Genomic DNA, 26,528 nt, shown 5'->3' on the forward strand with positions numbered 1-26,528 from the left:
TCAATGAATCTTCAGAATTGATTCCCTTTAGGATTGACTGGTTTGATCTCCTTGCAGTCCAGGGACTCTCAAGAGTCTTCTCCAACACCACAGTTCAGAAGCATCAGTTCTTCAGGACTCAGCCTTCTTTTTTTTTTTTTAATCCAACTTTCACATCCATACATGACTACTGGAAAAACTAAAGCTTTGACTAGATGGACCTTTGTGGAAAGGAGGACAGTGGAAAACTGAAGATACAGCTATAACACGTCTGGAGAGATGAAACCCTCAGCCTCAGGCGAAGTTTGGTAGCACAGTCTGAGGAAGTGGGTTAACATAAAACCAAACCATGTTCACAGGGATACACAACTTGTACTAGCATAAATTTATTGACTATTCTGGAACACAGAAGCGAGAACAAGAGAGCCCATGCTGTCAAGAGCCAACGACACTCTCTCCATGCAAGATCTGACTCCCCCTCCTTGACCTCTTTTGTCTGACAGACCCTCTGCCCCGTGTCCCCAGCCGACTATGCTTCAGCCACTGTGCCTCTGACTCTTTCCAGAACACTTTGAGAAACACTTCAAGATATTTCTTACTTGGATGACTTGCTGTTCCCCAAGCCTGGAAAGCTATTGCTCATCTTTTGGCATGGCTGGCCCTTCCTCTTCTTAATGGGTCAGCTTAAACCAGGCCTCCTCACAGGAGCCTTGGACTATCACAACGCTGCTTACACTGTGAGTGTGTGTGCATGCGTGCTTAGTCACCCAGTCGTGTGTGTGACTTTTCTGTGACCCATGGACTGTAGCCTGCCAGGCTCCTCTGTCCATGGAATTCTCCAGGCAAGATTACTGGAGCTGGTTGCCTTCTCCAGGGGATCTTCCTGAGCCAGGACTCGAACCCAGGTCTCCTGCATTGCTGACAGATTCTTTACCATCTGAGTGGCCAGGGAAGCCCTATGCTGTGTGTAGCACTTACACTTTGTAATTCTCCTGTTCATTTTCACTTGTTTCTGATCTGTCCCTCTCTCCATGATGCAAGCTCCATGCATGTCTTTTCACTGCTAGTGCATCCCCAAGACCTACAACACTGCCTGGCACATAAAAGGTGTTCAATAAATATTCATTGAAAAAAGGGCTCTTCAGTGTTTAATATTTGGTTCAAGATCCTGATGGAATATGGGCCATGCTCTGGAGAGTACTGGGAGGACAGGAAGTCCCACTGCACACACTAAACTGAGACAGAATCCATATGAAATTACTCGTGGGCCACAGCTACATCCCCGGTGCTCCAAGAAAGACATAAACAGGAAAAAAAAAAAAGAGAGAGAGAGAAATTTGGAATTAAGTAAATGCACAGAAAAAACAAACCCAGCATGAATGGCAACATGAATATAAATTAAAACATAATTCAAGGTCAAAACCATTAACATGGTCAAAGAAGAATAACATGTAATAGGAAAATGAAGAAGCTCTGTGTAAGTCCTAAGCACTGATAAACAACATAGGAGCCAAAAGTATGTAGCAAAAACCCCAGAAATACTAGGAGACGTTGATGAAAACACTTCTATTGTGGAATGTTTTTAATTTTTTTGCCTCAGAATATGACAGTTAAAATATACAATTAAGACAAAGAAGTGGCTTAAAAATAAAATTAACTATACATTTTTTCTTCCGCTATTAATGTAATACACAAATCATTCTTATACTTGGCATAAAAAATGTTTACTAATTTTCCAAAAGCAGAGATTTGTTTTTTTAACTTTCAAATTCAAAATCAACAATAATGAATTTTTTCATCCCCTAATTATTGAAAAATTAAGAAACCTCTTCCACATAATTCCTGGTTCAAAGAGGAAACCAGAACTGAAGACACAAAGTAAGTATCCAAAAGACAATGGTGAAAAAACATTATATCAAAACCCACTGGATGCAGTTAAAATTGGGTGGGAATAGATTGGGAGGCAAGGGATGATTTTCAGCCTTAAATGATTTTATTGTTTAAAAAGAAAACAAAATTACACCAAGTCATGATGAAATTATAATTCAGAACAATTTGGATCTTATTTTTTCTTGATTATTGAGAAAAGAACTCAGTTACTTTCAGATGTTCTTCATTTGAACTACTTTTCTTTTTTATCCATCCTTTGGCCCACATCACAGTAGGAGCGAATAAAGCGATCAAGAATCTGCCTTTCTGAAAATTATGAAGAAAAACAGGATGAAATTTTCCACTTAACTATTTCAGGGCTAAATAGAGAAATTTCTAAGGTGACAAATACCTGACAATAGTACTCTAAATATGAATTCAATGAGACCAAAAGAATCACGATAATCAAAGCTATTATGTCTAATAGCTAAAGAGACTCTTCAATATTCAACATCTCTTGAATGTAATTATTGACTAAAAAGAGCAAACAATATTCAAGGGATCAGCAAGACTTCCTGGAAAAAGCATGGATTGTGGAATGAAATAGACTTAGGCTTTTGTTCTGTGCAGCCACTCTAGTATTCTTGCCTGGAAACTTCCCTGGACAGAGGAGTCTGGCAGGTTACAGTCCATGGGGTTGCAAAGAATCAGACATGACTGAGCACACATGTGTCATCTCTATTTATTCGTTGCCTCATCTCTGAACCAAGGTACTGATACTTACCTAGCACAGGTGTTGGAACGGATGAAGAATGCTATATGTGAAGCACCTAGACAGTGCTTGTTCTGTGTGATGAGATGAGAAACAAAACAATAGAAACTATTGCTCCAAAAGTTTCATGAAAGCCAGGGTTGCTTTTCTGCCTACCAGTACTGGTAGGCTTTGCAGTCTTTGAGTGATAACTGACCATGGGAGGCCCCTCTCTCCCCAGCCTCCATTTCCTCATCTGGAAATTGAAGGAGTCTTGTCTGTTTATGAACATCTATGGTCCCCTAATACTAACTACATATTTTTAAATTGTACATGGTGGAGCTATAAAGCTTTGTCACTCCTAGAAATTACCATCTGTGCAGCCAAAACTAAGAGAAAGAAAGCATGCAAGTGATGTTTGCCTGTCCTTGTGCTCAGTGTGACGAATGCCACCTGAGGGCTAGAGATCAGGGTGTGTGTGTGTGTATGTGTGCACGCAGCTGAGTTACTCTCCACCTAAGTTTGCGTTTGTTTTTGTGATCCCACATTGAACTTTGAATGTTTTATAATGTACATAACATGTTAGTTTGGTGATATAGGAATATGTGTCCTAGAAAGTGACCCAACCAGTCCTGAATGACATTTATCTCTTTGAGGATGAGCTACATGAAGATTTGCATGTACCCTAAGAAGACTGTCACACACACACAAAAGCACCAAACAGGAAATAAAGATTACACAAACTAAAACAAAGCTGTGAGAGAGCACAGACTTCCACTGGAGAAATCAATTAACCACAAGAAAAAGAGAAGTCGCCCTGGAGCAGTTCAACCACAGCAAAGTGAGATCAGAAGTAAGTGAAAAGCTAGATGTTTTCTTTTTAATAAGTGGGGATATATTCACTGGGGCTTCTTCGAATAAAAACTTATTTTCAATGGGATGAGGTTTACACAAAACTATATATGTTGCATGCATGCTCAGTCGTGTCTGGCACTTCGTGACCCCACAGGCTGTAGCTCTCCAGGCTCCTCTGTCCATGGGATTCTCCAGACAAGAATACTGGAGTGGGTTGCCATGCCCTCCTCCAGGGGATCTTTCTGACCAAGGGATCAAACCTGCATCTCTTGCATCTCCTGCAATAGCAGGTGGATTCTTTACCACTGTGCCACCTTTTTGTAGTCACATACATATATATTGAACACCACGGGCTAGAAGTTGAGAAAGTTTCTATTTGGTGGAAAGCCACGTATTATTATGACCTGTAATTTATCGAATAGTAACTTGAGACCTCATCTTACCTTTGTAGGAAACACCCTGAAGGTACTCTGTGACTTGAGAGGGGCTGAATGAGTTGAGAATTGTCAAGAAATCCAGGTAGGCTTTCCCGTAATCACTTTGGTAGATGGACTGCTTCTTCGTGCGCTCTTGGCTCCTCATGTGGCTGAACAGCACAGAAGGGACTAGAGAGACGCAAGGGAAGGAAAGACAAGAAGCTGTCACTGGGCAGAGAATCCCAGCCTTTATTTGTGGGACTCACCAGGTCCCACAAATGTGTTGTGGCATGTATTGAGGAATCTCGGAATAAGAAGAGTCTACAAAATTGTTTTAAAAAGTTACAGGTGTACTCACCTAGACCTTGAGAAGCAATGGGTAGGTTCGAGTAGCATCCATATTTGAAACTAAAATCCTGTAACTCAGGAATTTTAGCTGGAATTTGGTAATTCCGTCGAAATTCTGTGTCTGCTGGTCGGGGAACTAACTTTTTCCATTCTAGAAACATCTGAGAACGCTGTTTATCCTTCTGATCTGGGGCAGAGGTACAAATGGAAGGCAATAATTACTCCTTGTAAGGTATTTCTAAATAGCATCATATTTTCATTCCATTTTGCTTCTGGCAGTAGCTTCCAATTTATCACACTCAGAACCCTCTCTTCTTGCATTTAGAGGTATGGTCAATGTATTTTTTATGGACATTTCAACCAAGAAGTAATTTTCTGCTTTATCAGGCACAGGAAGCATAGGCTAAAATGATCAGAAGTAGTTTCTAATGAATATACTGTTCATCAGTTAGGAGTGTTCTTTGTTTCTGCTTCATGGACTCAGACAGCACACCTCACTCCAGTAGTCCTGCCTAGGCTCTGGGGCTGGGGTTAGGAAGCAGAGTGAGATATTTTAGATAGGGCTATGGTTGCCATATAAAATATAGGAGTTCAGTTAAATTTGTTGTAGTTGCTATTTTGGTTGCTGCACAAGGCCCTTGCAATGGAAATGTGGAGTTAAATTAGAATTTCAGATAATGAATAATTTTTTGTGTCTGTATAAGTACTCATTTTTTACCTGTTATTAGGACTTCCCTGGTAGCTCAGATGGTAAAGAATCTGCCTGCAAACGCAGTATTTTTGCCTGGGAAATCCTATAGACAGAGGAGCCTGGCAGGCTTCAATCCATTGGATCGCAAAGAGTCAGACACAAGTGAGACACTAATGCAATATCATTATTCAGTTTTAATTAAGCATCTTGTATTTTTATTTGCCCAATCCAGCAACCTTAGATGGGCAGTACACATCATCCCCATTACCTAGAAAAGAACCACTCAAAAAAGACCTTACTGATGGATGGTTAGGCCAGATCATTGTTATTAGTGGGTCATAATAGTATTATTTTTGGAAATAACTGCTAAGAAATATTCACTAATATGATCATTAAAACCTCTGACGCACTAGCTAAAGTCAAGTTCCACAAGCATTACCAGATTAATGAAGTAGAGAATCACATCATCTTACTTAGAATGAGCTCACCCCTAATTCTCGCTACAAAATGTTGGTTCAGAGGCACATCACACAACACCAGCTTTAATCAGAACAAAAATATTAAAAATAGGACTATATGAGCAATGTCACAACAGTGCTAATTACTACTGACACTAACCTTGATTCTTCTTCCAAAATAGTTTTTCAATAGGTCTTCTTGAAATAGACTCCAATGTACATTGTATATCAAGCAATATGTGATGTCATCTACCGGCACCCAAGAGCAGTTTAATATTGATTTTTTAAAGAATGATCTCCGTCCAGAATAGCACAGTGGGAAAGGGTTTCACTACATGGTGTCTCTTAATTTAGATGTTGCAGGGAGAGAGGACATGGGTACTCAATGGCCCTCATAATGACCTCATAAACTGCCTGAGGAGAAGACAAGGTTATAGAGAAGGGAAAACTCTAGGGCTCCAAAATCAGGACACTCCTTAAGATATTTTGGACAACCGTCTGGTATTGTTGCTAGTAAGTACCATCTATATAACTCGGTTTTTGTGAATTACTAATCAGTTCAGTTCAGTCACTCAGTCATGTCCGACTCTTTGCGACCCCATGAATCGCAGCATGCCAGGCCTCCCTGTCCATCACCAACTCCCGGAGTTCACTCAGACTCACGTCTCTAATATCTTTATTAATAAACAAATTCCCATTTGTTGCAGATGTCTAGCCCTTTTTCCTAGCTACAACTCAAAAGCAAATGCTTTCAGTTCCTACATGTGTTCTGTGCCAAAGTTAGAGATAATGAAGTCATTGTTCTACCTTAAGACAACCTAAAATGAGTGTGATGAGAAAGAGATAGACAGGAGACATAGATACAGAATGTAATACCTTGCAACTGTAACAAATGGAGATAATACATCAGAATTACTTAGGAAGGTTATGCCAAAATATACCTGCTGAACCTCAACCCAGACATTGAGAATTTCTAGATGTGGGAGGGACCCAGGCACTTATATTATGAACGAGCTTCCCATATGCTTAAGAATCACTGACTCAGAGCTTTGGATAAGGTGCTACAGAAGCCCAGAGGGAGTGGCTTCTCTGGTAGCCTGGTGGTTAAGGCTTTACCTTCCAATTCAGGGAGTGCAGGTTCGATCCCTAGTCAAGAAACTAAGATCCCACATGCCTCCTGGCCAAAAAAACCAAAACATAAAAAACAGAAGCAATATTGTAACAAATTCAACAAAGACTTTTAAAATGGTCTGCATGAAAAATCTTTAAAAAAAGAAAAAGAAAAGAAACCCAGAGGTGGAAGGAAGACAAGAATCAAAAGGCAGATACAGTGGGAGGGGACGTGGGTAAACCTATGGCTGATTCATGTTGATGTTTGGTAAAAACCAACACGATACTGTAAAGCAATTATACTTCAATTAAAAATAAAGAAAGGCAGACACAGCAGAAGGTGTGTTTTGACGAATGGTCAGCACTGAAGCTAAAATGCACGGTGCATTTATCAAATGCAGTCTAGTTGGTGTGAATGTGAAGAATGCAGGGTAGGGAGGAACAGTAGCTGAGGGTGAAGCAGGAGGGGAAGGTTAGGATCCACACTGTGAAGGGTCTTGAGAGACTTGTCCATATAGAGCAACTGGAGATGAAGACCCAGAAATGACAAAAATCAGGCTCTGGATTTACTCTGAGTTCCTTTGAAGAGAAAGAGTAAGTCTTCATTGATCCTTAGTACATATCACCATAATAGACCTCATTAAATATTTACTAAATTGAGTGAACAAAAGAGAAAAAAGAAACGTAATTGCTATGTATTAGTAATTAATCTGAACCACACTCTAGTGACTGCCTACATGATATATGCTTACAGTAACTCTTAGTTCTTAATCCTTAACTAATGGTTTTATAGTCTTTGTAAAATTTCCTATAAATGAGTTCCTTCAGCACTATTGGGAGAAATTGCTGATACAGAAGGATCTGAGGAACACCATGTGAGTGCTGAAGTGCAGCCGTAATGTTGTTGAAGTCCCAACAGAGAAGATAACCTGACCCAGTGCCAACCCCACCCCGAGGGACTATCCCTGTGCCTCAGGAGACCAATTCCCACTGGTTTTCTTTTCCAGTTGGTAAAGGTGATAGGGCTTCCCTGGTGGCTCAGTTGGTAAAGAATGCACATGCAATGCAGGAGACCCAGCTGCGATCCATGGGTGAGGAAGTTCTCTGGAGAAGGAAATGAATACCCACTTCAGTATTCCCGCCTGGAAAATTCTATGGACAGAGGAGTCTGGTGGGCTACAGTCCATGGGGTCACAAAGAGTCAGATACGACTGAGCGACTCTTTCACACTTCCACAAAGGTGAGACCAGAGTAGTTATAGCCCAAAGGGAGAAACTGCCCCTTTGAGATAGTCCATGGAATTGCAAAGAGTCAGACATGACTGAGCAACTAAGCACAGCACATGATGTTTGATCCCTAGGTGGGGAAGATCCTCTGGAGAAGGAAATAACTACCCACTTGAGTATTCTTGTCTGGTGAATTCTACGGGCAGAGGAGTCTGGCAGGTTACGGTCCATGCAGTTGCACAGAGTTGGACATGACTGAGGCAACTTACACACACAGCACATGATGGCTGCAGAAAGGCCCCTGTAAATCCACAGCAAGGACTGTTCAAAATGACTAAGACCAAGGGCACTCAATCTATAGCCAGGTGAAAGCTAATTCTGTTCTAATTCATCAAAGCCAAGTTCTCAAGCCTGAATGTGTAAACAAGCCCCTTTTACTGCTTCTCACTCACTGGCCTTAATTCAATAATGAGGATTCAAAGACAAGACACAGTCTCTGTGTTTCAGAAGCTTAAAGTATTAGAGAAACAGATACATAAAAGGGAATCACAATATTATTTGATAAATGATGTGGAAGAGGAAAGAACAGGAGCTATAAAAACATGGGAGGGGCGCTGATCCAAATCTGGAGGATCAGAGAAGACTCCTGGGAGAGAAATGAAGTTTACATTTAGACTTCAAATACGGACAGAGATAGGGCTTCCCGGGTGGCTCAGTAGTAAAGAAACTTTCTGCCAATGCAAGAGCCGCAGGACACATGGCTTTGATCCCTGGGTCAGGAAGATTCCCTAGAGGAGGAAATGGCAACCCACTCCAGTATTCTTGCCTGGGAAATCCCATGGACAGAGGGGCCTGGGGGGCTACATTCCATAAGGTTACAAAGAGTCAGACACGAATTGGTGACTGAGCACACATGGACAGATAGGCTAAAAATAAAAGGAGGGAGAAGTCTTCACACAGAAGAGGCAGAGGGCAAAGGGCACAAGGTTACAGGAGGCATTGTAAAACTGGAGGGTAGGGGGCAGTCATAGGGGCTGGAGGACGCTGAGGGGGTGGGCAAGGACCAGATTATACAGCACTCACCTTAAGGCACTTAGCTTTTATCCTGGGGATAACGGTGGGGAGGGGGATATAACTGAAGGGTTTTAAGCTGGAAAGTGATGTCAATTGGCACATCTGGAAACTTACTATGACCCTCGTATGGACATGGACTTGAGGAGACAAAGTTGGAGAGGGGAGTGGATTAGAGGTTATCCAAGAGATAGATGATGATAGCCCGAATTAAGGCAGGGGCCGTGGGGAGGGAAAGAAGCAGATGGAGGCGAGAGATTTAGGAGGGAGTCTCGACAGGTCTGGGGTATTTATCCACACATGGGGAAATGGTAATTTGTGCTTGCAGAGAGCACAACTCTAATTGGAAGCTTAAAGACATCTTTTAAGAAGGCTGACATTTCAGATGTTTTTCCATGACCCTTTATCTGCAAGTATGGAGGTCTTTTGATTCTGTTCCCATCCAGCTTCAGAAAGCATACTTCCCAAAGATTCTCTCCATCACTCAACAAATATTTACAGGGAATGAGGCTACATGCTGTACTAGGCCCTGAGTGAATAAGAGCTTCGGGGGGCGTACTGAGTCATGGAGGAAAGAGCAAAGCACAAACAACAGGAAACAAGAATCAGTCAACACATGACTGCGGAATGCAAAGGCGACGGGCAAACAAGATGACAGCAGGCCTCTTCAGATAAATCTAGGAAAGGTCTCACAGGCAAGGTGACATTTAAGCTGGAGTCGAGAGAGTGACAAAATGAAACCGCGCCTTTCAGGCAGAGGGGACAGGTTGAGTGCTGACCGAAGGTGGGCAAGAGGTTGCAATCTTAAAGGAACTGAAAAAAGGCGCATGTCACTGGAGACTAGTGAATGAGAGGGCTGGAGTGAAGAGGAAAGCAAGGGCCAGGCCAGGCTTGCAGGGCCTTGTGAACCAAGAGAACGAAGTGGAACAGGGATTTTATTCAAAGTGCAAAGGAAGACAGTGAAAAGAAGCAGCAGAGGTATTCGATCCAGTTTAGACTGTGAAAGAGCCTCTGGCTGCCATGTGGCAAAGGAATTGCAGGGGTCGGTAGATGATACACAAAGTTCAGTGTTAGGGGAAGAAGAAGGTGATGACTTGGAACCCTAATGAGGCCTCTACTTGATCCCCCAATACACAAAATCAGGGGCCCAAGGAAGGACTTGAGGAAGAGATACAAATGCAGAAATCCTCGGGATGATGGAGAGTTGCTTTTATAAAGGAACCAGGAACCCTAAGGAACTCTGTTAGAGGTCAAGTAGAAAAAAAGACCAAAAAAAAAAAAAAGAGAGAGAGAGAGAGAGACACAAAGAAGTAGGGGAAACCAGGAGAGTATGGTGTCACAGAAGTTCAAAGGCCGCTTGCTCCTTCTTGTTTCAAGAAGGAGCAAGCAGCCACCGACATTTCATGCTGCCAGATTATTGGGCACGTTGACAAGAGTAGCTTCAATGACCAGATGGGGCACAGACCAGATTGGAAAGGTTTGGAAGTAAAAGAATTAGCAGTGCTTCCTATGAAACCCAGTGGATGGCAACCATGCAAATGACTCCTCCCTCCCCACACTTGACCAGACTGAGAGCAAATTGGAGAGGTTAACACATTTTTAGAAGATGGAAACCAAATAGAGATGCAGCAATTGAGTTAGCAAAGTAGGGAAAGCTGAAATGAAGGGACTGCAGAAGGGGTTAACAAAATTAACCCACACAGCAAATCCACACAGCAAATCCACATGAGCTAATCCACACAGCAAAACTGCAGCAGGCTCAAAGTCAGAGGGAATTGGTTCAGTGGAAGGCTGGTATGGAGGCTCAGGGCAGAAAATGGGTGATCTTGGTCAAAACTTGGATACAGAGTGGTTAGAATTCCCTGAATCACCTTCTTGACCTCATGGTAGTCACATGATTACCCTTCCTAGACAGGTTCTTGGAGCAAAACTGAACCAAAGAAGCTCTGGATTCAGGGACACCAGGCACAGCAGAAGGTGATGTACTGAGATGTTGGACCAGGTAAAAATGGATTTAGTGAGTGTGACAGGCACATAGAAAACTAAGCATTTTAAAAGAATTAATTATTAAATATCAATCACCTCAGATATGCAGATGACACCACCCTTATGGCAGAAAGTGGAGAGGAACTCAAAAGCCTCTTGATGAAAGTGAAAAAGGAGAGTGAAAAAGTTGGCTTAAAGCTCAACATTCAGAAAATGAAGATCATGGCACCTGGTCCCATCACTTCATGGCAAATAGATGGGGAAACAGTGCAAACAGTGTCAGACTGTATTTTGGGGGGCTCTAAAATCACTGCAGATGGTGACTGCAGCCATGAAATTAAAAGACGCTTACTCCTTGGAAGGAAAGTTATGACCAACCTAGATAGCATATTCAAAAGCAGAGACATTACTTTGCCAACAAAGGTCCATCTAGTCAAGGCTATGGTTTTTCCAATGGTCATGTATGGATGTAAGAGTTGGACTGTGAAGAAAGCTGAGCGCCGCAGAATTGATGCTCTTGAACTGTAGTGCTGGAGAAGACTCTTGAGAGTCCCTTGGACTGCAAGGAGATCCAATCAGTCCATTCTGAAGGAGATCAGCCCTGGGTGTTTTTGGAAGGAATGATGCTGAAGCTGAAACTCCAGTACTTTGGCCACCTCATGTGAAGAGTTGATTCATTGGAAAAACCTCCGATGCTGGGAAGGATTGGGGGCAGGAGGAAAAGGGGACGACAGAGGATAAGATGGCTGGATGGCATCACCGACTCGATGGACGTGAGTTTGAGTGAACTCCGGGAGTTGGTGATGGACAGGGAGCCTGGCGTGCTGCGATTCATGGGGTCGCAAAGAGTCGGACACGACTGAGTGACTGAACTGAACTGAACTGAACTGAATGGTAAAAAAAGCAAAAGAGAACTAAAAGGAAATATACCCATAACATATCATTTGGCTCAGCAGTGTTTGTTGTTGCTGCTATTTAGTCTCTAAGTAGTGTCCAACTCTTTGTGACCCCATGGACTATAGTCTGCCAGGCTCCTCTGTCCATGGGATTTCCAGGCAAGGATACTAGAGTGGGCTGCCATTTCCTTCTCCGGGGGATTTTCCTGACTCAGGGATCAAACTCATGCCTCCTGCTTTGGCAGATGGATTCTTTACCACTGAGCCACCAGGGAAGCCCAAGCAGTGTTAACATAATTATAATATATCATATGATCATAATTATAATATAAACACTAGCAATTGCATTAACTCCAAATTTGTAATATACTTATATTGAGAGGATGGATGGAGGGGACATGAGAAAGAATTGTAGGAGGACCACATCCTCAGTTACTATAACTGAAGTCCATCATAATGCCTAAGACTGATGAATCAGAAAGAGTAGTGCGAGGATATGATTTTAAAATACAGAGGATCCCATAAGAATAAATAGTTGAAAGGATGGAAATTGATAGTGGGAGTAGGACCGAGAGTGGATGGGGGAGGGGTCAGGGAATTGCTATTTCACTGTGAACCTGTAGGTAACTATTAGATTTCACTCTATGCACATATCAGTTTAATAAAAGGAATTTTAACATAAGAGTTTTTAAAATGGTAAACCAGCAGTAAATAATTGAAGACAGAAGGCTTAACTCAACCCCATCATCTTCTCCTGGCTCATCCTTGTCCTTTGGACACAAGAAGCCTTTCCTGACCTCTTCCTCCAGTGTTAGGCTGATGTTCTACTGTGCACCCACAGAACCCCGCATTTCCCACAACATGCACCTTTTTATAGGTGCTCACTAGGTCAACTCTTGTTTGCAAAATTGCCTTTCTCCACGTCTATACTGTGAGTGTCTTGAGGGAAGAGACCACATCTGTGTTGCTCACCATGGAGACTCCGGTGCCTAACATTTTACCAGGGAAAGGAGAAAAATGAACGTTTACCCATCGATCGGTCCACAAAATCTCTCTTTGTGATGGAAATAAACTGATTTCCTATTGCCTTCCGAACTTCTTCCATTGATGCAACAATTTTCCAAGGAAAGTAGCTCTTTAATGAGGTTGTTGATTGAGGTAGTGTCCAGAGAAAGAAGTCCTATGGATACAAACACAATTTTCAAGAAAATCCACAGGGTTTCACCTTATGGAATGAAGAACACATGTGTTTTTGTATGTATGTGCTAAGTCACTTCAGTTGTGTCCAACTTTTGTGACCCCATGGATTGTAGCCCGCCAGGCTCCTCTGTCCATAGGATTCTCCAGGCAAGAATACTGGAGTGGGTTGCCATTTCCTCTTCCAGGGGATCTTCCCAACCCAGGGATTGAACCCAGGTCTCCTACATCTCCTGCATTGGCAGGTGGGTTCTTTACCACTAGTGCCACCTGGGAAGTGTTTTTGTATACACATTCTTTTGAGTTCTTTACACCCAGCTACCACGATGAAGTTGCAGTGTCTTGCAGAGCCATCATCTGACCCAGCCATAACATGGAGCTTTGTCATTTCTTTCATTTTTCATGTGGAAGACAAGAAAATATGGCTGGGAGAAGTGATCATATTCTAAATATATTTTATAGGTATATAAGGTTTCTGGATGCATAGAATGTGGGATGTGAAGCAAAACAATGGGCCAAAAATGCAGAGAGGCCTCAGAAGAGTAAATAATGCAATAGACTCTCAACTTAGGTGATGGGAGAGTCTACAGGCTGGCAGAGGAACACTCATTGGCTTAGACAGCACAGGACACCCTGCCACCCTGGCTGCCATTTGTTGAGAGCCTTCAATAACACTTAAAGGGAAAATAAATGCTGTCCAGTATGTATGTGTATGTCATATGTATACATATACAGTGTAATATTGTAACTATTTGGCATTAATTATAAATCTTAAGGAAAATACTCAAGAGGTAAATAGATTATATGTGGGTGCCATGAGGAACCAAATTAAATGGGGCATGTGTGTGTGTTCTAATGACTCCAAAGTCTACATCTAAAGCTCACCTTTTCCATTCGAGTCATAGATTTGTGCATTCAACTGCCTATTGGACATATTCTCACCCAACATGCCTTCAACTGAGCTCACATTTCCCCTAAAACCTTCCCCACCAAACCTGGTCCTCCTGAAAGTTCCAGTTCAGTAAATAGCATCAGCATAGACCCAGCCATCCAAGTAAAAACAGAAACAGCATCCTTCTTTCACTGCCCACCTTGTCTTTTACATCATTTCAGTCATCAAATCCTGACCTTAAATTCTACTGACCTGACCATCAAATTCTACTACCTTATTACCCATTGAACATGTCCGGGTGGCTCCATCCCAGGTGGCACCATGCCATGTGGAAACCCAATAAATGAAATCCTTTGCTACAATTGAGCTTTGCCTTTTATGATGCGAGAAGGGTACACAGTACCTAGAAAACAGAGAGAAGGTCAGCTACTTTCATTTAGTGGAGAAGGAATTCTAGCTGGCTCTTTTTAAACTAAGCCTATGAGTTACCTTGGTGGACAAGAGAAGAACATTCTGGATAATCAAAATAGTATAAATTGTGATGGTTTGAGAATGCATATACCAAATACAAATACTTGTACATACCTGTTCATAGCAATTTTGTTCATAATAGCCAAAAGGTCAAAGTCACTCAGTCATGTCCAACTCTTTGTGACCCCATGGACTATGTAGTCCATGGAATTCTCCAAGCCAGAATACTGGAGTGGGTAGCTGTTCCCTTCTCCAGGGGATATTCCCAACCTCGGGATCGAACCCAGGTCTCCCACATTCCAGGCAGATTGTTTAGCAGCTGAGCCATCAGGGAAGACCAAGAATACTGGAGTGGGTAGCCTATCCCTTCTCCAGCATATCTTCCTGATTCAAGAATCGAACCGAGGTCTCCTGCAGTGCAGGCGGAGTCTGCAGCCAAAAGGTGGCAACAACCCAAATGTCAATCAATAGATAAATGGATAAACAAATTGTGGTATACACATACAATAGAATATTATTCAACCACAAAAAGGAATGAAGTGCTGATAGATGCGACAATGTGAGTGAACTTTGAAAATGATGTTTTTAAACAATGCTAAGTGTGAAGCCAGACACAAAGGTCATATATGGTATGAGTCCACATATAAAATATCTAGAATATCAGCCATAGAGACAGAAAGCAGATTGATAGTTGCCAGAGACAAGGGGAGAGAGAAATAGGAAGTAATTTCTTAATGGGTACAGGGTTTCCTCTTGGGATTATGAAAATATTTTGAAATGTGATAGAGATGGTGGTTGTATAACATTATGAATAGCAATTGCCAGTGATTTGTTTACATGAAAATGGTTAATTTCATGCTACATGAATTCCACTTTAATTAAAAAATATTTCTTATTTAGGGGGATAAGGGAGAAGTAGTTAGAAATAATTGTGAGAAAGTGAGCAAAAAATAGTCTAAGAAGGACCATAGCTGTAGATGATGAAGGATATTTGGGATATATCCAAACTCTCATTCTTATGGATTATGGATATAATATTAAAGTCAAAAGATATGTAGATAGTATCTTACCTGACTAGGGTAAGATCTGTGGTTCTTGATTCCTCTTGAAGTCCCAACATTGATCGAATCCTCTTTAGAATATGGTTTCCAGACATACTCATCATTGTACTGTGTTTGATTAGGAATAGGATCACCAAGTGAATATGTATATCCTAGCCTTCTGGTACTTTTCTGACTATAAGAAAAGAGTAGAAACCAAACTAAGATTTACATAACAAATTTCACAACAGTACACGTGTCAAATAATTTTTCAAAGATTGGCTAGCTTAAGGCTTGATGCCAGAAATAATTCAATATCTAGGTTTCCCTGAACAAAGCAATCCTGTATCTTAGGATGGCCCTTAACAAAAGTATGGGAGTCCTAATATGAAATTTAAAAGAATAATCTGAAATTCATTAAAGTTTTAAATTAATTTTTTTTAAAGAACTGAGTACTCTTCTGTATAAACAAGTAGTTCAGTGTAACCAGATACTTGGTAAAGAAAAGTTTCTATGAAAAGTATTCCAGTTAATAAAAGGAAGAAATATAAGAATTAGGATACCAATGGTTTTCAAGTCCCTACTGAAATAATGAAATGATCAGTAGTTGCCACTGTGAATATACACACAAAAAAACACCTATTAAATATTTTTGTTAAAATACCCAACCTGAATCAGATGAAGTCTTTGGAATATCAGATTACAGGAAATATATGAAAAAGAGGATGTTTTTAAATGACATGATGAGGGTGGAGTCAGAAAAAATCCAGAAGAATAACTTGCTTCTTTGACAAAGAAATTCTCAAAAAAAAAAAAAAGAAAAGAAAGAAAAGTAGAGAAACCTGTAGATTAAGTGAATAAAGATAATACAATGCATAGACCTTGTCTGGATTCAATTTCTAGCCAACTTTTTTTTTTTTTAATTATGAGACAATTGGGGGAAATTTTATTGCTGATTGGCTATTTGAGATTAAGGAATTGTTTTAGGTGACATAATGGTATTGTTACATATTTTTAAAGAGTCTTTATCTTTCAGAGAGACATAAAAACATATTTAGAATTGTGTGTGTATTGGTCACTCAGTTGTGTCCAACTATCTGCAACCCCATAGACTGTAGCTCACCAGGCTCCTCTGTCTTTGGGATTCTCTAGACAAGAATACTGGAGTGTGTTCCCATTCCCTTCTCCAGGGTATCTTCCTGACCCAGGGATCAAACCTGGGTCTCCTGCATTGCAGGCAGACTCTTCACCATCTGAGCTATCAGGGAAGCCCAAATATTTAGAATTAGCATGATATAATGCCTGGATTTTGCTTCAGTATTATTGAGTGGGAAGGCTAAGTGGAGGATATACATTAAAAATGTCCATGTGTTGTTGATTATTATAGCTGGATGATAATTGGGAATTTATTGTATATTCCTTTTTCTATGTCTAAAATATTTCATGTTGACTTAAGAAAAAAAAAAAGAGGAATGGGTTAGATTCAGGTTATGTTTGCAAGAAACCAAACATCTGGAAAGTGGGATCCATCTGGATGCTGGACTGTTTCACTTGTCATTCAGATGAGCAGATGCAAGCATGACTGTGGTCCTAAATCAAACTGAAGTCATCAAAGATACATGAAGATTTTTGCAAAGGGAACACAGCACAGATTACTTTAAAGGAATCGATTTGCACATCTGCATTTCTCAGTATACTCTTTCCTAATGTGTCTCCCCAAGTACAAATCTGCATATCTATGTGGGTCTTTCCTGCATCTCCCATCTCTTGCTCCCTGCATTCTTCTTCATCACTATACTTCGGGGTGTAAGCTGCCAACCATGAGAAGGGTGCCTGGCAAAGGGAAACTTCATTATAGTGCTTTCAGGGAACCCTCTTGTAACCCAAATTCCATACACTTACCCAGGACTTGCTGTTCTAGGTCAAGAGTAAAGGGTGGGACTGTAACCAGAGTATTCTGGCCTGTGTGGGGATGTCCTGTATGTAGGTATGCTGTAGATGGTGTGGCTGAGAGTAACAGCTAGTTTTCCCTTTCCTAACAACTATCAAATGTTCATCCCTCTCTAAGGAGAGCTTCTAAGAGAGCAGAGAATATAGATTGCTGAAAATGGCTCTTTCACTCACATCTTTAAATGTAAGCATTTTTCCAGCTTTTAAAAAAGTCCCTAGGATATGTCGATAGCAGGAAAGAAGAGCATCTCTGTGAAGATGAAACAGTACAGGATGTCAATGCTGATTCTTTTCAGTGTAACTGGAATCTTTCTGAGACTATCACATTTTTAAAGATTTACTGTATAAAACTGGTACATGAAAATCTTGTGATCTTTTTTCAGATTTTTTTTATTCGTCATTCAATAAGATACTTAAATCTACTTTTTTAACCCATATGTATTATAAAACATTTACTTCAATATAGCCAATCCTCATTTTATTTTATTATGTAAAATATTTAATACATGAAAGTATATGCTAGCTTGTCATACTATTAATTTTACATGTATGCTGCTGCTGCTGCTAAGTCGCTTCAGTCATGTCTGACTCTGTGCAACCCCATAGACGGCAGCCCACCAGGCTCCCCCGTCCCTGGGATTCTCCAGGCGAGAACACTGGAGTGGGTTGCCATTTCCTTCTCCAATGCATGAAAGTGAAAAGTGAAAGTGAAGTCGCTCAGTTGTGTCTGACTCTTAACAACCCCATGGACTACAGCCCACCAGGCCCTCCATCCATGGGATTTTCCAGGCAAGAGTACTGGAGTGGGGTGCCATTGCCTTCTCCTTTACAAGTATAACTATATGCTAACCTATATAACTTTTTCTTTCATTAAATGCATAGTAAATATTTGTTTGGTATCTAAAGAAATCAATTAAATTGTTTCTGATTTGTATGCATGGTATTATTTAATTATTTGCCGAAGTCAAGCACCAGAGTTCTGCACACATGAGAACATATTTAACTAAGAAACCTCATTTTTTTTTCATACTCCTCACTTCAAAGATAGCTTACATATATAGCTATACATTTCACTGTATTATTTTTATTACTTGGATATAATTAATCACATTAGACTTAAATCACTTTACACTTCCCCTGTCTACTTTTAATAATCTTCACTAAAATATGCATTCCATAATTTATCAGTAGTTTTCATAATATTTCTCAAAACATATTTTAACATTTATTTGAACTATAAGTGTAGCCAGGTTTTATTTTGACAGGAGGTAACCTAATTTCACTTGCTGGTTGGACAATGACTGATTTTACCAGCTAGGTAAGCCTGGTGTAAATTACATGAGTTAAATCTTCAGCTCAAAGTTTTGGATAAAAATAGATTTAAAGTATGTAATGATAAAAAAAAAAATATCATATTGGAAAACATTTACTGAAATTAATGTTCCTATTTTCCAAGTCCTTTTTGAGTATATAATATGAAATAAGTTTCTTCCAAGTGAAGGAGTAACAGACGTAATTTAATAATCATTTGTTAAGACATGCCTTTTCATGTCTCAGAAAATGAGATAGGGAATAACTCAATAACTGGATGACAAATCATCTAATTATTTGCTTTCAATAAAAGTGAAGGAGTACCCAACCAAGCTGTCAGCCAATCAATCATTAAAAATCAGCTGTGATTTTGCCATAAAACCCATTAAGAGTTCAGAGTATTGAATGGCAATGCTTCACTAAAACTCCTTTCATTCACATCTACTTAATTATGAGAACAAGTCTTCTCAATATGAGCATTTATAAATAAAAAAAGTAAGCAGGAAAAATTGATGCTGAGTGTGGTCTTATTCCAAAAATAATAACACTCAAATATGGAGACATAAAGTAATTGAAAACAAAACATCCCCATTTATCCCATTAAGATACAATTCCAAAAAATTTACTTTTTGTGTTTAGTAATTATCAACAATTTGTAATGTGTTGATTGCTTTCAGCAATTCTGTACTAAAAATAATGTGATAACTCAATACTTGGAGTCATATAACATGTTTAAAAATTAATTTCAATTAATATACTGAAACAGTTGCAAAGAGGCATAATGGAGTGATCAATAAATTGCCTTCAAACACAAAATATATTAGAGCAGGGTAAAATTCTATGGAGGAAGTGGACTGGGAGTAAGAGTTCAAGAAGGAAAGAGAACGAAATAAATAATCTATTAAAGAAGAGCTTGTTTGTATATATTTTTTAAAGGGTCAGAGAGCATCAATTTGCTAAGATGGTTAGATTACTCACTGGTTATATGTAAAGAAACGATTTAATGGTCTTGTTTTAAAATGTCAATATTCAGGATGGGTTGGAAGTTTTATGTTTTACAGCTATTTTAATTTATGATGAGAACTTTCCTGTGAACTTTAAAAAGACGTGAATTTGAAGACCACTAATCTAGACTCCATAAGTACCCATTTGGTTCTGGCTTTCATCCCAAATGTTTCCTCTTCAGACAACCGTTACTGTCAGATGGTAAATCTCCCCATAGGGGACATAATGTGACTCAGTGGGATAGCAAGCAACTCGGAAATCAAGAGCCTTGCAGCCCTGTGCTTTATGGAAGTCTGTCATAAATATTAGGCTGGGGGAAAATGAACAGAAATCTGGGGGGTAACTTCTTCATGCTAGCCAGGAGACTAGTGTGTTCAACTTGTCCTCAGAACAAACACGTTAGTCAGGAGTCATCATTCCCACTTTGCCAACCTTAAAACTTTTAGCCGAAGTAAAACTGGGCTTGTTACTTGTCTAAGGTAGCAGAGAAAATAAGGGCTAATTAGAACAGGGTGCTGAGGTTCAGCTCAGAACCCATTTCTGCCTGACTGCACTGCTGCAGTCTGGCCAGTATTCCATTGGACTTCTCAACAACGTGCACTTCTAAGGTGAAAAGATCCTCTACATTGGAAGCAATCTACAGAGTAAATACGGGCAAGGGAGGGTCCTCCATGCTGATTTCCCATTAATCACTGATGCAATGAAAGATGGCAGCCCCACCCTTGCTCACCCACCAGCGAGCTTAGAAGGGCAGCTGATGGAGAGAAATTCCCACCACCCTCGGTTCAGGTGGAGCTGGGGAGAAGCTGCAAGGCAATATTGCTTTAGGAACCAATAGTTGGAGGGGTGAAGGTAAAGGTAAGCGGACCTTGACCTTGTTCGACCTTCTGAGACTACAGTTGGCTGGAAGTGCTAACAATTCCTCACTTGTCCATTCATTCAGTTGTTATTGCCTACCTCCTATAAACCAGTTAACGGACTCAATTCATGCTCCATGTTTGGGTAGCACAATTATATTAACTATATACTGACTCTGTTGTAAAGCATGACACACAGTGGCTTTATGAAGGATCCGTGTATTAAATTTCTAAATCTCCCTATAGGGGCTTGGGATACTGTTTTAAGGTGAAAACCCTCTCTGACGCTTGGAGGAGACCTGCGTGTGCATCGGGTCTTATCTGAATGCATTTTCTATAAGCCTTCTCTGACTACTCTTTATCAGTTTTGGACTCTGAATAATAAAAGACAGGTGAACAAGTTCAAGTGTGTACATCAATGTGGCACGAACAGGGAGGTACCGAAACAAAGCAGGTGCTGTTCCTGTCTTAGGTGTGAATGCAGTCCTCATCGTGGTGGCATAAGAATCCCAACTGGTATCACCTGCTAAGAGCACAATAAACTGGTTTTAAATGTGGCAGACAGCATAGTTTGATCAAATGTTATTTCAATACTTAAAGCAATTTTGCAAGAGACAAACATTTTGAGTGGTAATGTAGAGTCTAAAGGAATGAAGGCCAACTTGTGAGCTCCACCAGGGAAGAAGGGAAGCTCAATTTAATCATCTGAGTTTCCCCCCTAAATAAAACTGTGTTCAGCCGTGTCTGATCCTTTGAGACCCCATGGACTGTAGCCCGCCAGACTCCTCTGTCCATAGGATTTCCTGGGCAAGAATACTGGAGTAGTTTGCCATTTCCATCTCCAGGGGATCTTCCCGACCCAGGGATCCAACCCATGTCGCCCACATTGGCAGGCAGATACTTTACCACCGAGCCACCGGGAAAGCCCTCCTTTAAGTTACTCAAATAAGTCTATTGTTTTCCTTGAGAATTCACATTGGCTGTTTTCAAGAATTTGAGCAATACATAAAAATATAAAGGGAGTTCACCTGAAATTCTATCATCTTAATGCACTCACTATCACTGTTTTAATGCCTGACTTTTCATGCATCATATTGGATACGTCTGTAAAGGCATGAACTGATTTTACACAAAGGGGGTCATAGTTTGCAAGTCAGGTTCTCTCCTGGAGCCCTTCTCCGTACTCCTTCCTGCTCACGCTGTCCTCACCCTCCACCCATCCCTCCTCCCAGGTTAACAGTTGTGCCTGTTTCTTTCCAGACTTTCAGACCAGCAGACATAATCATATACAGATTGATATATATGTACATCAATTCGGTAATAAACTGGTTTGTAAAATATTTTTTAAATTTCCCCTATTCTTTATTTATTTTTAATTTTTTGGCTATATGACATGGCATGTGGAATCTAGTTCCCTGGCCAGGAATCAAACCCATGCCTCCTGCCTTGGAAGTGTGGAGTCTTAACCACTGGACTTCGAGGGAAATCCCAATGTATTGGGCTTTAGTCCTATTTTGTTTTACAAAAACAGGCTCATCCTACACAAAGTAACCTTCATGTATCTCTTCTATCTGTCACTTAATAGCATGATATGAAAATCCCTCGTCTGCTGCAGCTCCAATTCATTCTTTGTAATGACTGCACAAGATTGTATAGTATGGTGAAGTCACTCAGTTGTGTCCCACTCTTTGCGACCCCATGGACTGTAGCCCACTAGGCTCCTCTGTCCATGGGATTTTCCAGGCAAGAATACTGGAGTGGGTTGCCATTTCCTTCTCCAGGGGATCTTCGTGACCCAGGGATCGAGCTAGGGTCTTCCACATTGCAGGCAGACTCTTTACCAGCTGAGCCACCAGGGAATCCCATTGTATGGTATAGATGTTCTGTAAAGCTGTGAGAGTGGGTGAGCTCAGCAAGGGACAGAGTGTCATTAGAAGAGCTGATGTCCGAAGGCTGAAACCCAGGCCTGTCCAATATCAAGAGGTTTGGGAGATGAGGAGCAGCTGGAGAAGGAGGCTGAGAAGAGTGTAAGATGAGCAGAGAACCAGGAGGCTGTGGATGGCGGAAGGAAAAAGGAGGTTCCAGGAGGAGGGAGGGACCACCTACAAGGCAAATGCCCCTGGCAGACCCAGGAGAGTGTGGACAGAGAATTCACTGCTGTGCTTAGTCACTTAGTCATGTCTGATTCTTTTCAACCCTATGTACCATAGCCTGTCAGGCTCCTCTGTCCATGGGATTCTCCATGCAAGAATACTAGAGTGGGTTGCCATGCCCTCCTCCAAGAGATCTTCCCAACCCAGATATCAAAGCCAGGTCTCCTGCATTGGCAGACCCTAGAACTGATCTGCCCAACCTCTCATTGCCAACAGAGTACCACCAAATTACTTGGGAATATAGTTTTAAATTTTAATTTAGTGGTCATTTGCTCCTTCATAGCTTGGCAGTTACCTGTGGCTTTTTACATTTCACTAACACCGGGGTGAAATGATCTCTTCACATTTGGTGAGTTTCACCTCCACCTGAGGCTCCCCTAATCTAATGAAAGGCTTAGCCCCTTCCTGTCATGCTCTGTCCCTCTGCTTGCAGACTCCTGTCTACTCTCTGATCCCGTCATACTAGAAATGACATTATCCTTTGATTCTCCTGCTTCACTTTACACTTTAAAGCATTTTATTCCAGTTGCAGAATTAATGCTCTTTGTTGAGAGAATTTCAAGCATAGACAAGTAAGTGGGGAAAAACTGTGAGGTGGTGCTGCTCTCTAAAGAACCATCACTGAGCCTGAAGCTCTGAGTTTGACAGAGAAATCAGGAATTTTTTTCTAAGCAAGCAACACCAACCTAGGCCCCATCACTCTTGGCAGACGCAAGGAAGGATGTGAGGTGAGGAACATCCTGGGTTATCTGTTGGACCCTAAATGCAATTTCAACATCCTCATAAGAGAGAGGCAGAGGGAGGTTGAGGAGGCCATTGTGAGCATGCAGGCTGAGACTGGAGTGATGGGGCCGCAGGTCAAGAGTGCCGACAGCCACCAGAAGCTGGAAGACGCAAGGCAGGACTCTCCCCGGAAGCCACCAGAGGGGGTGCAGCCATGTCAATAGCTTGATTTCAGGCTTCTGGTCTCCAAAATGTAAGAAAATAAATTTCGGTTGTTTTCAGCGACCCGTTCATGTTAATTTATGATAGCCTTTGGAACGAATACAGCACTTAAGAGCCCAGTCGATAGTAAGAGTTCGATAGCGATAAGCCCACGGTGGTCATCATCGACCTCATCCTATTTTGAGACCAGACCTGGGCAGTGACACATCAGACCCACCTTTTGGAGGGTGACCCTTCCATCAGTGGAGGATGGAGCAGCATGGAGTGACTGTTAGAGACTTGGGACTGGGTGTGAAGGGGCAAACTCCCCCAGGGGAAGAGGCACTTTGGAGGCAGAATCAACGAGACCTGGTGATGACCTTGAGGTGTCAGTGCCCTCCCCTCTACTTTGAGCAGCTGGGATCCTCCTCACTGCACTTCTGTGTCTAGGAGGACAAGGAGTGTAATTTTGTACATGAGTCTGAGGCTCTCCAGTGACATCCAATGGCATGTGGTAGACAGATGAATATTTTGGTCTGAGATTGAGGAGGAGTTTATGAGCTAAAGATTAGAGAGACATGAATTGGCACTTGAAGCCCTGTGGCAGGATGTGGCCACTCAGAGTATGTAAACCAAGAGGGATACACCTTGAAGGATCGAAACATTCCCAGACAAGAGAGGGGAGAGCAGACAGTGAAAAAAACCAAGACAGCATGGCTAGATAGGGAGATGAGATTCAAGGGGAATGCGAAGGGGGAGATCCTGGTGAGGAGCACCCCTACACACACACACACACAAACATGCACCTTCCTCTGCCTCTCCTGTTTGCCTGGACACCACAGAGAAACTCGGTGTTGTAAATATTTTTGTATTATTTTTTTTTCATCTGCTATTTGTAATTTACAAAGGGATGAATGGGATGAAAGTATACATTTCATTCATTCTCCTGGGACTGCAATCCTAGGGAATTTACAGTTGAACAATCCCCACCGCTCTGGAGCCACCAGGGAACCACAATTACCCAGCTAGAGGGCTGCAGTGGGTTATTATTGCCATGAGAAAGGCCAGGATGGAGCTGACTACACAGTAATCACGCCACTAGCATCACAGCTAGAGTGGCTCTCCCTCCACCGACACAAAAAGCTGAGTTAGTAAACCCGCAGCATTTGCATGCAGAATTAGTATTAAAAGCACTGCCTCTGTTAGATACAAGATCCCTTTGAAAGAAAGGGATGCGAAGATTAGAAGCCAGTACCAAAGGCTCTAGTTCCCAGCCTCTGCTGCCTATGCACCTGGGGGTCGCGTCTCTGCATTCTTCAGCCCTGCCCCCCTTTCTGGGCTGTTTCTCAGATCCTGCCTGGGGTCAGGGTTCCCCCTGGGTCTGCTCTCTTCAGAGCTCCCCACCACCGTTTCGTCTTTGTCTTTAGCCTTGTTCTCCCAAAGGTGTCAGTCCTCCCTTTCCCTTGTACCCTCCTGGGTATTTCACGGGGCGTTTAAACAACTGAGCGTTTTAGGGAGGGGTTTGGCAGGAGTTAGGAAGAAGGGCTGGGGAGAGGCAAGGTCATGAAGGCCCTTTCATTCTCCCTGAATTCCCAGCCTCTATTTAAATTGAGTTCCATCCATAAGATCGCGGTATCTTGAAGACCTGGGCAGCCTTCGCCCTAGGTACCCCAGCTCCAGGAGAGACCCCGCCCCCGAACCTCGCCGGGCCAGGTGGCAGGGTCCGCAGGCTTACTTGGCCGTCTCTTGTTGCCATATTGAGAAGGGCACGCATCTTCCGGCCCAGGCTCTGCCATTCTTGCTCCAAGAGGCCGTCGTCGCGGGGCGCTTTCCACCAGCTCGACTGGGTGCTGCGGTGGAGGCTGTTTTGTGACGCGTCGCCATGGAGACGCAGGAGGGTCCCGACAGCTCATCTCCGGTGCACCGAGGTGCTGAGCGCTTCACCAGGCCGGCTGAGGACACGCTGTGCGATGGTAAAAGGATGTGTTTCTAGTGCCATGGATACCCTACTTTTGTGTATTTGTGTAATTCATGCAATAAGCTTTCCTGAGCACTGTCATACATTTGGGAAGAGGAGCAAAAGGGGATTAGACTGAAGAAAGTAATATTGTCCGGCTTTAACTGCAGATGTTCATCTTTGCGCAGTTTTCAGCTTAAGCGAATGAAGGCTAAATTGTCAGGGATCTTGCAGGATCTGAGCAAGAGGACGTAGGAATCAAGCAAGAAGACAAAATCACAAGTCATGTGTGTCAGTGGAACTAGAGCCAGAGTCTCTGAGATAGGTCCATGCTATCAAACGGGCGACCCCAGCACAGGAATTAGGGGACAGTGGGAAGGTGGAAAGTGTGCTTGGAAAGAGGACTGAGCAGCGATGTGCGGGACCCCATTCTCCTCTTCAGGCCATGTTCCTGGCACCAAAAACTGTGTTTTGTACTTGTTGATTTAACTGTTCTTCTGTCCCCACAGATTGGACTGTGTCTCTCTCCCCCAGGTATGTTAGCATTTTCACAGAATGTAGAGGGTTTTATATTATTGGCAGCTACCTGGTAATCTGGTACATACTAGCAGTTTAGTAATATTGAATGTCTCCAAGTTAGGATACAGCTATTACCTACTTCCTTAGCTGATAAAGAATCTGCCTGAAATGAGGGAGATCTGTGTTCTATCCCTGGGTTGGGAAGATCTCCTGGAGAAGGGAAAGACTACCCACTCCAGTATTCTGGCCTGGAGAACTCCGTGGACTGTATAGTCCATGGGGTGGAAAGGAGTCGGACATGACTGAGCAACTTTCTCTATCATTACCCACTTAGGGCTTCCCAGGTGGCGCTAGTGGTAAAGAACCTGACTGCCAATACAGGAGATGCCAAAGACTACCCACTCCAATATTGTCGCCTGGAGGAGTCCATGGATGGAGGAGCCTGGAAGGCTACAATCCAGGGGTCGCAAAGAGTCAGATGTGACTGAAGTGACTTAGCATGGGTTACCCACTTCGGTGCAAAGAGAAAACAGTAAATATGCATTGGATACTGCCAGCTCCACGTTTAAAAAGCAATTTACGACAATCCCTTATCC

The 26,528-nt window shown here is 42.0% G+C and overlaps 1 protein-coding gene across 5 annotated transcripts; it reads right to left on the minus strand.

Moving 5' to 3' along the window:
- Nucleotides 1-1,534: 1,534 nt before the first annotated feature.
- TEX26 (testis expressed 26) lies at nucleotides 1,535-25,575 on the minus strand. Of its 5 annotated transcripts, none has more exons than XM_061434837.1 (8): nucleotides 25,192-25,337; nucleotides 20,821-20,902; nucleotides 16,380-16,514; nucleotides 15,287-15,452; nucleotides 12,686-12,836; nucleotides 4,229-4,405; nucleotides 3,898-4,059; nucleotides 1,535-2,175 (listed from the first exon to the last, which is right to left on the minus strand). In XM_061434837.1, the coding sequence occupies exons 1-8, from the start codon at nucleotides 25,250-25,252 to the stop codon at nucleotides 2,102-2,104; spliced, it is 1,008 nt and encodes a 335-aa protein (XP_061290821.1). In that variant the 5' UTR covers nucleotides 25,253-25,337; the 3' UTR covers nucleotides 1,535-2,101. The 5 variants fall into 5 exon arrangements, with proteins under 5 accessions (XP_061290821.1, XP_061290820.1, XP_061290822.1 ...); XM_061434836.1 differs by having other exon boundaries at nucleotides 20,821-20,905; XM_061434838.1 differs by lacking the exon at nucleotides 16,380-16,514 and having other exon boundaries at nucleotides 20,821-20,905; nucleotides 25,192-25,575.
- Between the last annotated feature and the right edge of the window lie 953 nt (nucleotides 25,576-26,528).

Source organism: Bos javanicus, chromosome 12, assembly GCF_032452875.1.
Source record: "Bos javanicus breed banteng chromosome 12, ARS-OSU_banteng_1.0, whole genome shotgun sequence".
Lineage (NCBI taxonomy): Eukaryota > Metazoa > Chordata > Mammalia > Artiodactyla > Bovidae > Bos > Bos javanicus.